Below are 14,966 nucleotides of genomic sequence, written 5' to 3' on the forward strand. Positions count from 1 at the left end.
TTATTCTAAACTTTTTTGGAATAGTGCAATTGCACCTCCACTTCATTTGGGGGCAGTGGCACTCTTAGTGTTTTGTTTGCATTTAGCATCCGCGCTTTGAACATAGGAGAGTATTAAGTGTAGACACAAATTAGATAGATAGATAGATACTTTATTCATCCCCGCAGGGAAATTCACATTTCCAGCAGCATCCCTGAGCTGAGAACAATACAATAATAAAGCAAAGAGAATACAATATAAAGTAATCCAAAGTGCTATTGTTGCACACCCTTAAGTGACCCTTTGGGGGGATGCGAGAAGTTTTCGTCTTACTTGGGGGAGCATGATGGAAAATAATTGAGAAACACTGGTGTAGAGTAACATCTAGTGGTCAAATGAGTGGACTGTCCCTTGAAGAGTCGAACAAATTTAGCTAAAAATTAGGTTTGGAATGGCATTAAAATCAATTGATGTACTGTCGAAGCGAGGATAAAAACACATGTCCGTCTTAGTTCGAATGTGCAACATGAAACACCAATCCCACCATCTAACAAGAGTTGCCTTCGTACCAACTTTCACTCACTAGTCCTTTGGCTCCTTTTAGCATTTTCCCAACCAGACCAAAGATGGTGAGACCAAGAAGGAGTGCGAAGTCATGCCAGGGCGCATCTCATCACCTTTCCCCTCTCCTTGCCCACCGGTACAATGCCCCGACATCATCCAGCCAGGTAGCCGTAAGTGCAGAAGTTTGTTACTTTGTATTTTTTAATCCCTTGTTTTTCTTCTCCTTTTCACACGTCTGCTTGTCCCTTGTTTCTTTGTTTCTTTAGCTCAAACCCAAAAAGAAGACCTGATCGCTGCTGTCCTCTCAGGTAACCCCTCCATATAACGTTCATGTAAGACCTGCTTATGAAAATGAAAGTACCGTACTTTCCATACTATAAGGCGCACCTATAAAACCCAAATTGGCCTGAAATTTGAAAGTGTGTCTTTTAATTCGGTGTGCATTATGTACCGCGAAATATGATGAATAAGATTAGAAATGCATACAGTGTTTTAACTTGTGGGTTACTACACATGGTCTTACAGTATACTACCATTTGTGTGCAACGATTGAAAAATCAGAAAACACTGCTGACCTATGCATAACATAGCAATGGGAATAGAACCCAGACCGCGGCTGCGAAAGCGCCAACACTTATCCACTAGACGACGAGTGATGCATATAACGTAGCATAGGCATCTGTAACCATAGCTGCTAATTTTAACTTCAATGACGGTGACAATATTGCTTGCGCTAGCTTCCTTGCTAGCTCAAATATTCACTGAAACCAGAATTTCAACTAGCAGGTACTCAAAACACACAACCTAGCTAAAGCCATACAGCGCTAATGAGAGTAGGACTGAAGCTACAGTAACTCTGATTAACAAATCCTACGAAGTTGAAGAATGTGCTGCAGCTATTTTTTGAACGAAAAACAAAATGTATGTATCTAAAAAGAAATAAATCAATGTATCAACCATGTTTCATCTTACCCATTTTGATAAATGCCCATTATCTGTCTCATCTCTCAGACGTGCACGCTCAATCGATCGAGGAGCTAAAACAACATAAAAACTACTTGAAGCTCATTAAGAAGCAAAGCAAAGACTTTAAAGAGTTGCGAAAGAAACACCTGAAAAAGGTAAGCATGTAACCTTGACCAACTGGTAACATGTATTAAAAAATGGCTGTCACGGGCCCCATCTGTGCCTGTAATATAATAAAGCAGGGGCGTCAAACTGACTTTAGCTCGAGGCAAAATGTTAAAAAATAACATTTTAACGGGGGCCAGACTACTAAATTCATTAAATAAAACATGTGACTGGGCGGGTGGGCTGGGGGTCTTTTATGAGGCTCACAATTAAATTATGATTAAGGGATGTAAGACTTAATCATAAAACGATTATTGAGGTTTTTTTTCACCCCAATTTTTTGTTCAGATTTAATCTTTTGTAGTATTTATCAACTTTTATTTTAAAGCTTGGGTGCGTTTGAGGTGTCCTTAAAAAGTTGAAAGCAGAATATTTTCTCTGTTAATTATGTGTTATCAATACCCAACTGAGTTCAAATAGACTTCAAAAATTGTTTCCACTGCGCCTATCTGACTTGATCTTACTTTTAGCAACACTTTTATGGGATGCGCAACACATTAGGTACAAGCAAAGGGGATGAGGGGGCAGGGGGTATTTGGAGAGTGACTTAATGCTTGTCATTCCAGTTTTTTTGGTCAGTGTAGCGTGAAAATTGTAGAAGTAAGAAAAAGGCCCGTTAAAAACCCAAAGCCAAACCCCCCAAAAAATAGTCAAGTCATGTTTATTTTTGATGGCCTTAATCACAAAGAGTCTTAAAGGGCTGCACAGACCACAGATTATTGCAAACTACAGACTATTATTACACCATCCCCTGATCTAAAACCTACATTAGAGCAAGGAAAAACTCAAAAACCACAGGTTGAGTCAAGTCAATTAATGTTTATTTGTGATGCCCTTAATCACTAAGAGTCTCAAAGGGCTGCACAGACCGCAGAATATTGCAAACTACAGGTTATTATGACACCAACCCCTGATCTAAAACCTACATGAGGGCAAGGAAAAACTCAAAAACCTCAACATGAGGAAAATGAAGAAAACTTGGGAAGGGACCGTACAGGTTATCCTCCTTCCAGGATGACCAGGCTGCGATGGATGTTGCAAAAATAAAAAATACACAGATATTGTCAACATAAAAAAAAGAAGTTTATTTGAGTGTGTCTAAGAAATGCACTTACTTGATGAAAGAGCTAAATGATTTTAAGGGAGGAGATAGCGGCAGAGATTAACATAGTTTCCTAATTCCGGACAGTACCTCTAAGTAAAATAACATCAGGATGGGTTTCCTTAATGTTCTCTGGTTGATTAATGGCAGTCAGCAAATACAGCTACCATTGGGCGAGTAGTGCCTACCTTTGGCGACATCCAGGAGACATATTTAAAACTGCAGGTCAATATGTGACACCATGCAGCTCATTGTTTTTTGTGCCTCTCTGCATTTACTCACAGGCCATATAAGAATGATGTGGCGTGGCAGGTCACGTTTGGCCCACGGGCCATATGTTTGTTGCGTGTGCTCTCATATGATGCCTGTATGACTTTGTACATGCGAGGTGTGGAATCTCAGTAAGGAGCAGAAGAACCGAAGTAGCCAGCTGGACTGCGATGTGCAAAGGAGGCGCAGCCAGATGGAGAAGCACTTGAAACGGAGTCTCAAGAAGAAGTGAGTATCTGTACGAAAGAAGCGCAGCGTGATCGTGTGACGCCTCCTTCTTTCGCTTTCTCAACCAGCGAGCCCCCGGAGCCCGTGCGTCGAGAATTATCGGCCTTGGATCAAGAACACGAGAAGAAGACAGTCCAATTGGTGGAGTGGCAGATGCAGGAACTTTTGAAGCTCCGGCAGCAGCAGCACCTGCTGGAGAGGGAGAAGCAACACGCGCACCTGCAGGAAGTGAGAAGAGAACCTGCAAAATTTTTCACGATTTGTACCTTTGCGGCTTCTAATTACACGTGTTTGGATCTTTTCAGTCCTTCCAAAAGTTGAAGGAAACGGCTTACGAATGTCAAGCAGCTCAGCTCAAGAAACTCAGAGAGATTTGCGAGAGGTGAGGCAAAAGAGGAGCATCTTGTAGAGTCGTCTTTATTTGTATACTTCCTTGACTTAAACGAACCATCTCCTGGATGCAACTGGGACACATCATCAATGATGCAGCCTGGGTTCATTGAATTTTTCGGGCTTCGCAACAACAGACACTCTTGCCCAGGTGACCCGAGGTTGATCACGCCTCGGCTTGCGTCCCAGTAGCAGCCCACGGATCTGCTCTTTTGAGCCATAGCCACCCAGTTGCTTTCTCTGTGGCTTCGTTAGCTCATTTAATGACCTTGGCCGCCTCGTCCCTCCAAAACGTCCTACGTCTTTGCATACGGATTGTACACCCATGAAGACGTTTTCTGACTTTTTTTTTCTTTTTACCATAAATTCCGGACCACAAATTGCTACTTTTTTTGCAAAATTTTGAATACTGTAGCTTTGAAAATGGTGCGTCCTATTCTTTTTACTTTTTGCGACAGCACCGAAGCAAACGATGAACTGCTCTTTTTCACAATACATGCACTCTGAATACCAAACACCGTGGTAACTTTTGGAAAAATTCGAGAGAAAATAATCAAATGTTTTAGCCAACATTACTCATGTATTACATACAAACAGGAGCAAAACTGGAGGTTTGGCAGTAGTGTATTAAATATTTACATACGACCGATAGTTCAACTGCATAAGCTCAGGAGGTAGAGCGCTCGTCTTGGGATCAGGAGGTTGCAGGTTCGATTCCCGGCTCCTCCATGTTATATGTCGAAGTGAATCCCTAATGCCCCCAATTAGCAGGTATGCGCCTTGCATGACTGACTCCCTATTGGTGTGTGTGTGAATGGATAAGTGTGAAGCACTTTGGGAGGTCTTCATTGACTTGAAAAGCGCTATAGAACCATTTAACTGTTCACCCACAAATCTTCAATGTATACATCCAAATTGAATAGCAGTAGAAATGATCAAAAAATGCTTTTCTGCTCTTTCCGTATTATAGACGTCAATGTCAGGTCGCTGAAGTTTCCTTTAATCCTCAAGAAACGATAACAAGCCAATGTTATTTGGTGCATCACTACGGCAACAACCAATGACAACAACACAAAAAGCACTGTGGCACTATTTCTCATACTAAATTTGGCCGGTCTAGAAATATAGGGGTCACATCTTACGCGACGCGGCCCTCATTCACGATTAAGAGTAAATAAGTGCTCATCTGTGTAAACGCCATCTTGAGTGGTCATCTGATAAAAAAATGTGGCTTTTAATCAGGTGGGCTCTGTTGTCCGGAATTCACGGTATTTGTTTGCTTCTTTTGTCCGCAGGGAGAAGAAAGACCTGCAGAAAATCATGGACAGAAAGCGTCAGAACAGCATCAGTGAAGCAAAGAGTCGTGACAAAGACAAGGCGGAGCTGTAATTGCTCATTCCTTTATCCTGTCTTTTTATATCGTCTGTCTTTTTTTCAACTGCTTTTCTTCCCCTGTTTTATCTGCAGGGAACTGAATGACATCAACAGGAAGCACATTCAAGACACAGTCAATTTAATACACAGTGTAAGTAGTAACATTTGATATGGAGGACCAAAAATGCCCAAATAATTTAACTAAAGGAAAATAAAAATCATGAGATTAAATTGAAGAAAAAAAAACAACTACATATATGCGAATACAAAATTAATATAGAAACAAATATCAAATGAAATATTGAAATTAACACAACAATATTTATTTCGACAGCACTAAACGTTAATCAATTAATCAAATGTTCCGCTCTTAATATATTTAACACTGCAGGTCACTGTTTTAACAAAAGGTGTGTCTTAAAGGGACATTGTGTATCATTAAAAATAATACAGTGGTACCTTGGTCCTCAACCATAATGCGTTCCTGGTTGTTGGTTGAGTACCGAAATTTTTTCCTCCATAACAAACGTGTACAAAACTATTTGGCCACCTTGAATTTTTTGACCTTTTGCCACATTTCAGACTTCAAACATCAAGCTATATATATATATATATATATATATATATATATATATATATATATATTGTGAATCATCAACAATAAGTTCGATAATAATCATGAAGTGGAACACACTTTATTGGATATTTTAAAAAAAATTTTAACAACTAAAAAACGAAAAAGTGGGGTGTGCAAAATGATTCAGCCCCATTGAGTTAATACTTTGTAGCGCCACCTTTTGCTGCGATTACAGCTGCAAGTCGCCTGGGGTGTGTCTCTATCAGTTTTACACTTCGAGAAACTGATATTTAGGAAGAGAATTATTATTCGGTGTAGATCAGGGGTCAGGAACCTTTTTTGACACAAAGAGCCATAAAAGCAAAAAAATGTTTTAAAAAGAAATTGAGCGAGCCACATCATATATTTTCAGACAAAATTGAAAAAACTGCCAAACACGCTCTCTAGACAAAAGCTTATTCTTCAGCACATTTTATTTCACTGTGTGTCATTTGATGATTTCATCAAATGTATGAAATGATAATAATGCCAAATCCTGTGTCCCAAATCATTGTAAATATACCATTTACAATTTGTCTTCCACCTTCAGAGTGTTGAGGCAATTTTTTTCCATGAAATTTGTCCTTAATAACGTTTTCAAAACAATGTGCATGCAAAGTTCTTTTGTAAAAATGTCACAAATTACTGCAAACGATAAGCATATCGTCATATTCACTTTCGGTGTAGACTGCCCTGAGCGAGAGAGAGAGAGAAGGAAAGTGCCTTGCGCTGTGTGCAGGGATCCGCCCACCTGTACTGCTCATCCAATCAAAGTCGTTTGCCAGCGTTATTATTCATCAGTTCAAATGGTTTCTTATCAAATTTCTGCATTCGGCTTTATATGGACCAAAATCGGGATGAAATCACATGACTTTCGAACGCCACAGAGAGATGTGCAATAGTTACATTTTCTTTCTGAGCCATGTGTACTCATGAAAAGAGCCATATATGGCTCCCGAGCCATAGGTTCCCTACCCTTGTAGATGCTGGGTGAGCTCTCACAGCGCCACCACACGCTGGTAGCGGCGGAAAGAAGCACTGCAGTGATTTCCTGTGTTAGGATAAAAGGACAAAGGTGCACAATACAAAATCCAACTTACAGCAATGTCTGGATATTTTTCCACATCCCGAAAAAAAATGTCCGTATCTACTGTTTTACGTAAGTTGAATGGTCGTAAATAGGGGGAGCGTCTTTACATAAAAAAATGTTCATAGCCCATTATTGTTTGTTTTCCTCCATCACAGCTGGATGAGGCCCAGAACAAGAGGCTGGACAAGTTGAAGCTCCGGCAACGCGAGGTGCTGCAGTATATCGATGAGGAGCTGCCGGTGGTAGGCAAAAATATCGTATTTTTTCCACTATAAGGCACATCCCCAAAGAAATTGTCTTATGTGATATTTTTTATATACAAGGCGCACAGGACTACAAGGTACATGGTATTAAAACTATAGGAAGGGCTAGGGTTGCATAAAAAAACCAAGTATGGTATATGTGCATTGAATAATCAGTTTGAATATAACAATGCACAAAGTTCATTACATTGGATGCAAAGGGAAATGAACCTACTCCTAGATTGCAGTGTAGAGTGTGCCGGATCCTATTCGTGAAACTACTAGAGATACAGATGACGCATGAAAGGGCATTAGGTTTTATCTCCTCATCACACTATTTTTAGTCACAGTAGCACATTGTTAATTATTGGCCCTGGCCTTGAGACTTTTGTCAGACATTAAAGCACAGTTTTTTATGAATACTATAAGTATGAAGCTATGGTTCGTACTGGTGCTTGAAATCCTTAAATGCCTGAATTTTAATGTTGTTTTCAAAGTTTAAAAACTGCTTGAATTTTGGTTGAAGTGCTTGTAAATGTTTGAAATTGTTGCCATGTTTCTCAACAGTCTGACTTGATAGACTCTGGTTAAATGAAGAAAAATGCAACCGACACTGCTTTCTGGTGGGTTGCTGGAATTAATTTGTATGGCGTAGTCTTGTGAAGCGTCATCGCTTGAGGATATCAAACCAAGATGCTGGGAGCGGTTACTGTTTTAATGAACGATGGCTCAAAAATGGAAAATACAAACAATGGCTAAAACCACTCAAACAAAAACCTATCCACACACAGTATGCTGACAAGTATACCAAAAAGAGATCTAACCTCACAGTGGGAGTAAGCTCTCTCCAGTCATATGAAAGGTAATTCACGGAGATGACTAGCTTAACTATGATATTTTTTTTTTGCTAACCGTTTGCTACATGCTACACACACAGAGCGCTGTGAAATGTGCAAGAATAACATTCGTGTTGGTGGATCAATTCTAACGATCATAACTGAAATTCTTGCAAAAATCTCATACAGATGTATGAAATGAAAATGAAACGATCTGCATTTATATAGCGTTTTTCAAGTCAATGACTTCCCAAAGCGCTTTACAATGTGCTCCACATTTCCCAATAGCGGCCTTGCAGCCATGTAAGGCGCTAACCTGCTTATTGGGGGTAGTAAGGGTTCAGTGTCTTACCCAAGGACACTTCGACATGTAACACGGACGAGTCGATCCCTTGATCCCAAGACGAGCGCTCTACCTCCTGAGCTACTGCTAACCCTAACCCTAACCCTAAAAGCGCTTACTGAGCTACTGCCGCCCAGTAAAATTGTATTCATGCCTATGCTCACTTTGCACAATGTTGACTATTTTTGCACTACCGCGTATTGCACTAATATGATCCCAAAACTCACTCAGTGAAAATCTTCATTGCACTCGATAAATGTAACTTGTATTTAATAGTAAAATGTATAAAATCCTTTATAGTAAAATGTATACAATGGGCAGCAACCCTGGGCAGCACGGCGGCGCAGTGGTTAGCGCTTGTGCGGCACAGTTCATGTCATGGGAACCTGTCGTGGGTTCAAATCCAGCTCCAGACATCCTGTGCGGAGTTTGTATGTTCTCCCCGTGCTTGCGTGGGTTTCTTCCGGGCACTCCGGTTTCCTCCCACGTTCCAAAAACATGCATTTCAGGTGAATTGGCCGGTCCAAATTGTCCCTAGGTGTGAATGAGCGAATGAGTTGTCTGTCCCTGTGTGCCCTGCGATTGGCTGGCAACCAGTTCAGGGTGTCCCCTGCCCACTGCCCGATGATTGCTGGGATGGGCTCCAGCCCCCCGCGACCCTAATGAGGATAAGCGGTACGGCTGAGAGATGAGATGTATACAATCCTTCACTTTTCATGTGTCGTCTGTATCCCCGTGGTCTAGAGGATAGGATCTAGCGCTCGCCCCGCCGCAATCTGGGTTCGATTCTTCTTGCATTCAATGTTAAGCATTTGTGAACAACCATACATATCCTTAGAGGCCTGCGGATAGAGATCCCATTTTGTCCATGGACAAATCTCTTTTGTGATTTGGGGTTTTTGGGTGTGGTGTATATCCTTAGCAGTGATGATTCATACCATTTTTTTTCCGTTTGTAGCTCCGAGCCGAACTGGACAGCAACCTGGATGTCGAGTTTGCTCGCCTTGCGGAAGAAATCCGGCAGCATTTGCAGCTGGAGCTCCATAACAAAGGCTTGCACAACAAATCCCTGCACTCGCCGGCGTCCAACAACAGCAGCCCGGGTTCGGGTTCAAACCCGGCCTCCGATGGCTCCACACCTAGCAACCCGTCCACGCCCAACCGCATCGCCTGGAAGAGGAGCTCGGACAATATCACGCCCTCTCTGGCCGGCTCCTCGTCTTCGTCCTCGACGGCTTTCCTATCTGAGGTGGAGATGTCCTTCAGCTGAGGTTTTCAGGTTTCCATGTTCACGCCGGGGTTGTAATGAATAGAATGCGGGATATTAATTATTCAGATGATTCTTCTTTTTTAATCGAAATCTTGTCTATAAGGCTTTCATTTTTTTTTCGTCAAATGAAATATAAAACATGACAGTTTTACGATTTACTTACTAGATGTTCATGGTAACCATTGTTGGATTTTTCTCTATTTGCGGTACTGTTTTGTGGGAACGCTGCGAAATGACCGTATTTTCCAGACTATAAGATGCACCCGAAAATCCCAAGAAATTAGAATGTACGTTTTATAATCCGGTGCGCCTTTTATGCGGAAAAAGCATATTTGTGCAATTATTGATTGAAATTTTATCGCTGACCACATTGACATAACACTAGTGACAATGGGAATTACATAATCCTAACCCCCAATCCACAAAGAACATGGATGGTCCACAATTGCATTACATCAGATGCAATGGGAATCGAACCCGGGTTGCGGAGAGGAGAGCGCCGATCCTATCCTCTAGAAGTTCTCAACAGGTGTGACTTCAAAGGATTACCTTTCTAACCTAATGCCATGCTGCGACCCATGTATAGAAAGGAATTCCCCTTTCTCATAATTATCCATTGAAATTTCTGTGAAGCTAAAATCAGAGATAGTAGAATATATTCTCCCCCTTTTTTTTTCAAGAGACCAGCAAAACTAAAACAACTTCAACTATACTCGCAAGTAAGCCTAAAAGCCCCCCTAAAACTGATTTAGTGAATTTTTTTTCAAATAGTATTAAAACCTGTAAATACATATTGATAATTACTCACTTATGCCGTTAATAAAGATTAATATAGGTGTCAAAAGCTAAAAATAAAACCTTATAAAACCATTTACTGTACCTACCAGTAGCGCTTTATTCGATTAAATTTTCCTCCCCTTATCACTTATTTTTTTGGGACCCATTATTATCGCCAGAAAAAGGAAATGAAACCCAAAAAATCACAATAAAATGTGATGTGGTCCCTCTCAATCGGCTCAATTGACTGAATGGGTAGAAGAGATCGAGCTGGAGATTGCCATGTATTGGTAAGGAATGTAATTGACCCGCAACTCGCTGAAAACGGGTCGGCGAGCTACCAGTTGAGCAACAGGGATTAGGCATTAGGCTTATCTATAAAAGGCATTAGGCTTATCTATATATTACACTATTTTTAGTCACAGTGCCAGAGTTTGGTATAAAATCGGTAGAAAATGTTCAGCTCAATCTAAATAAGCATTGTTAGTGCCAAATGTTGTTGAATGCCGCTATATGCTGATAAATTTCAGGACGACCGAATTACTTCCCACAATCCCCTTTCCTTCATTCAGTTCAGAATCTTGCGCACTACGTAAAGACTGCGAGTCAGTGATACAATACTGCATTGCAGTGTTCTCCAACCTTATATGACAATATTCTCGCTGCCTGGCTCAATTGGCCAAATGTTCTCTTTCTCTCTGTGTGTCTCTACCTCTGTCTCTCTCTTTCTCTCTCGCTCTCTTTCTCTCTCTCTCTCTCTCTTTTTCTCACTTTCTCTCTTTTTCTCATTCTCTCTGTTTCTCTCTCTGGTTCTCTCTCTGTCTCTTTCTCTCTGTCACTTACTCTCTCTCTTTCTCCCTCTCTCTCTTTCTCTCTCTCTCTCTTTCTTATTCTCTCTGTTTCTCTCTCTTTCTTTTTCTCTCTCTTTCTTTTTCTCTCTCTCTTTCTCTCCCTTTCTCTATTTTCTCTTACTCTCTTTCTTATTCTCTCTGTTTCTCTCTCTTTCTCTCTGTTTCTCTCTCTGTCTCTCTCTCTGTGTCTCTCTCTTTCTCTGTCTCTGTGTCTGTATCTCTCTCTCTCTCTCTCTCTCTCTGTCTCTGTCAGACTAATTTGTGAATTTTATTTAGTTATTTCTAAAAACAGACTTAAAAATATCTATAAAATAGTAAACTAGTCGCATTTACAGGACATACAATGAAAAAACAAAAAATTCTGTTAGGTTTTATCTCATCGCCACACTAATGCCTTTTCGTGTGTCGTCTGTACCCCTAGTGTTTAAGTAGATAGGATCCCGCTGATCCAATGTTATGAAAATGTGATGAGTGATAAACAAACACTGATCAATCGCACAATACGGTACTTTTTCTTTTTTTTGTGCAAACCCAGCCCTTAGTGTTGTTTTAATTCCATGCGCCTAATACTCCAGTGCGCCTTATATATTAAAAACATCAACAGATTATTTCTGGGGGTCACCTTATACTGCGGAAAATACGGTCGCTTGTCCGCTGTGATGGCAAAAGTCAGCCGCTAGGTGGCGCTACAGCTCCAGTTTTCCCACTTGCACTGTGTCTTTTGTGAAGGCAGTTTGAATAGACGCATAACAATTCTTCTTTTATCCATCAAATTGTGTAGCAGAGGTATAATAATACTCTAATTTATCAATGTTCATTTTTCATAAGCTCCCGCCTACTTCTCCATATTTAGTGTTTTATCTTCTCCCCAAATATTTTCCTGTGGTAATTCGGAGGTGAAGCAATGGTACACTTTTGTAAATGTTCCCTGTTAATATGTTTCATGTGGATTTTACTACTGACTTGCGGGTGTTGGCGCAGGAGGTCACTCGAGCTGCCTCTTTATTTTTTTTCATTTTTTATTTTTTTCTGGGGGGGTGTCATGTTCACTCCTGACACTCACTCTTATTAGCACTGGCTGCCTGTCTGTTTGAATGTCCCCCCCCCACCCGAAAACGCCTCCTTTTGTCTACCCTTACTTTTTATTTAAACAGGATTTCAACAAGGTCTGCTGTGTCTCTGTGTGTTTGTTGTCTGCACTTGGAGTTCAACAACTGATCTCCACTGAAATGTAATGTGACCACAAGAAAATCTAGCCAGTGCACAAAAAAAGAGGGCTAAAAATGACTCATTAAGAAGCGATTTATGTCAAAGTTACAGTGCATGAAGGTAAAAAGACAGGGGTATCCCTGACGTTGTGTCCTAAATGCGGTATTTTGATGTCGAGTCGAAGTAGAACGAAGTTGAGTAAAGTTAGTAGAGTTTGTCGAGAACCGGCTTCTTCGGCTCGGCTCACTAAAAGGAACCGGCTCTTTCGGGTCCTAAACGGCTCTTCGGGTTGTTTTTGCTTCTTTAATCCCAACATGACCAAATATTATGTAAAATTATGCACAAAATGACTTAAAAGAAGGGGGAATAGAACAAAAAAGAAAAAAAATACCAAAATGAAAAAGTAGTGAAAAGCAGAGAAAAAAAGAAACAAAAGGAAGAGAAAAAAAGAAGGAAACATTTTGAAAAAAGCCGGAAAAAAAAGAAAAAGAAATGTAGGAAATAAGTAAATAGAGAACAAAAAGAAAAAAGCAACAGCTCGAAAAAAATGAAATGAAATATAATGAGATTTTTTTAAAGGAATTGAAAAAAAAGTAGAAAAAGTTTGTTGCATTCAAATAATTTCCAATTATATCAAGTGAATCTTGTTGCCAACATTGTACTTCCACTAAAAAATGTGATTAAGTACAGTTCTGTATCTTACAACCGACTCAATGAGCCCCCAAAAATGTTAATATTATGCGACAAAATATATCAGGAAATAAAAAGAAATGGATATCTTGTGAAAGAATTGTAAGAACAAACGACGTGTGTAGGCCGCACCTTTGCAATAGTACATGAGTCAATTCATTCAAAAGTGAAATTTTTTTTTGCATTGCCGGAAACTCAGAAAAACATAACTTGATGTCAAGTTTTGGACATGTTTGATAATCAATTATCTTGCCACACTTGGGATTGCCGTTGCTCACTGTGGTTTCAAGCGTTGCTCACCGACTTTGTGTGAACGCTCAGACGAACGTCATGATACACAGATTACACGTGGCGACGTGACAATAGCGACCAGAATATGCTTCAGTGAGTCGGCGGGGAGTTACTCAGGTAGGTGTTGCACACAAGTGGAAGATAGAAATCCAGGATAACTGATTTACCGCAGTTGGAAGTTGTCTGGCCGGCACTATCGGATTAATCAGGTGCAGGTTTGCCAATTCTAACTCATTCTAGTTTTTTTGTCCTTCAATTTAATTCCATTGATCCTTCAAAAAGAACAAACACAGTAACGGAGTCGAGCTAAATTTAACCTGCTTTCATGCAAGCGATTTGAGGCTAAATTCAGCCAAGATAATAAACATGCCATGTTTATTTGTGATGTCTTTAATCACAGAGTCTCAAAGGGCTGTACAGGCCAATGCAAAGTACAGACTATAGACTATTATTACACCCTCCCCTGATCTAAAACCTACATGAGGGAAAGGAAAAACTCAAAAGGGGACAAACAGATCATTGGAAAAGATGGTGATACACTGAAATTCACCCAAAATGAGAGAAGATGTTCTGTAAGGAGATAATAACGACCATTTATAGTGTTTTTCAAATGTCTGGATATTTTTTGTCTAATTCTCTGTGACCTTATTTTCTAATTTTGTTTTTTTTTTTTTGGTTTCAAAAACTACAACGAATTGAATTTAGGAAACACTTTTTAAAAAAAATAGATTTAGAAATATTAATTACAGTAATTATAAATACCCCTCCCAAGGAACAACGTATCTCCTCCACATGTTTTTAACCAGCTAGCCATTTTCGTGCTAGAACTTTTGTACTGTCAAATTATATTTTTTTAAAATACTCTTGCTGCTTCACTGTATTGCAGTATAACAATGAAAATGATTTTAGGACCACAAAGTGATTGCCCAGTGCCATGACTGGCAGTGTTTTTATACAAATGAGTGGAATTGAGGAAAAAATGATCCCAAAAATATCCAAAAAGAAAAATTGATGTTCTGCAGAAATGGGAAAGTGAATACTTGTGCTTCAAGAAAAAATACACAGGTTCCCCTGACGTTCTATCCCGGTATTTTCAAGTCATAGAAAAAAGTTGAGTAAAGTTAGAAGTGTCGGTCGAGAACCGGCTTAATCCGCTCGGCTCACTGAAAGGAATCTGCTCTTTCGGGTCCTAAACGGCTCTTCAGGTTGTTTTTGCTTCTTTAATCCCAACATGACCAAATATTATGTAAAATTATGCACAAAATAATAATATAATAATAATAATTTCCTTTGTATTGTCATTCTTTGTAACAATGTACACAGAACGAAATGTCGATACACCTGACCCGTTGTAGCGAGTCGATGCAGCCGCAGCCAACAGAGGGCGCCGCCATTATACCAATTAGGTATGTCTCGGCCGAGGCGCGAACCAGCGACCTCCCAGTCTCAAAGCGGGCACACTACCATCTAGGCTACTAAATGACTTAAAGGAAGGGGGGAATAGAACAAAAAAGAAAAAAATAATACCAAAATGAAAAATTTGTGAAAAACTGAGAAAAAAGAAACAAGAGAAATAAAGAGGGAAACATTTAGAAAAAAAGAAAAAAAAGAAATGTAGGAAAAAAGTAACAGCTCGGGAAAAATAATCACAATGAGATTTTTTTAAAGGAATTGAAAAAACACGGAAAAAAGAAGAAAAAGTTTGTGTTGTAT

At 39.8% G+C, this 14,966-nt stretch overlaps 1 protein-coding gene across 2 annotated transcripts in view; it reads left to right on the forward strand.

Annotated features, from left to right (window-relative positions):
- plcb3 (phospholipase C, beta 3 (phosphatidylinositol-specific)) overlaps positions 1-9,833 on the forward strand; it is a 76,953-nt gene extending 67,120 nt beyond the window's left edge. Inside the window, exons 25-34 of one of the 2 annotated variants that reach the window (XM_088348749.1) lie at positions 584-713; positions 810-851; positions 1,555-1,664; positions 3,165-3,274; positions 3,343-3,502; positions 3,580-3,656; positions 4,960-5,049; positions 5,132-5,189; positions 6,900-6,986; positions 9,124-9,833. In XM_088348749.1, the coding sequence (XP_088204875.1) occupies positions 584-713; positions 810-851; positions 1,555-1,664; positions 3,165-3,274; positions 3,343-3,502; positions 3,580-3,656; positions 4,960-5,049; positions 5,132-5,189; positions 6,900-6,986; positions 9,124-9,435 (1,176 nt within the window). In that variant the 3' untranslated portion in view covers positions 9,436-9,833. The remainder of the gene's footprint in view (positions 1-583; positions 714-809; positions 852-1,554; positions 1,665-3,164; positions 3,275-3,342; positions 3,503-3,579; positions 3,657-4,959; positions 5,050-5,131; positions 5,190-6,899; positions 6,987-9,123) is intronic. The other variant, XM_088348750.1, reaches the window with a different exon arrangement.
- The last annotated feature ends 5,133 nt before the right edge of the window (positions 9,834-14,966 follow it).

The sequence above is a fragment of the Urocampus carinirostris genome, chromosome 11, assembly GCF_059441175.1.
Source record: "Urocampus carinirostris isolate Australia breed hairy pipefish chromosome 11, RoL_Ucar_1.0, whole genome shotgun sequence".
Lineage (NCBI taxonomy): Eukaryota > Metazoa > Chordata > Actinopteri > Syngnathiformes > Syngnathidae > Urocampus > Urocampus carinirostris.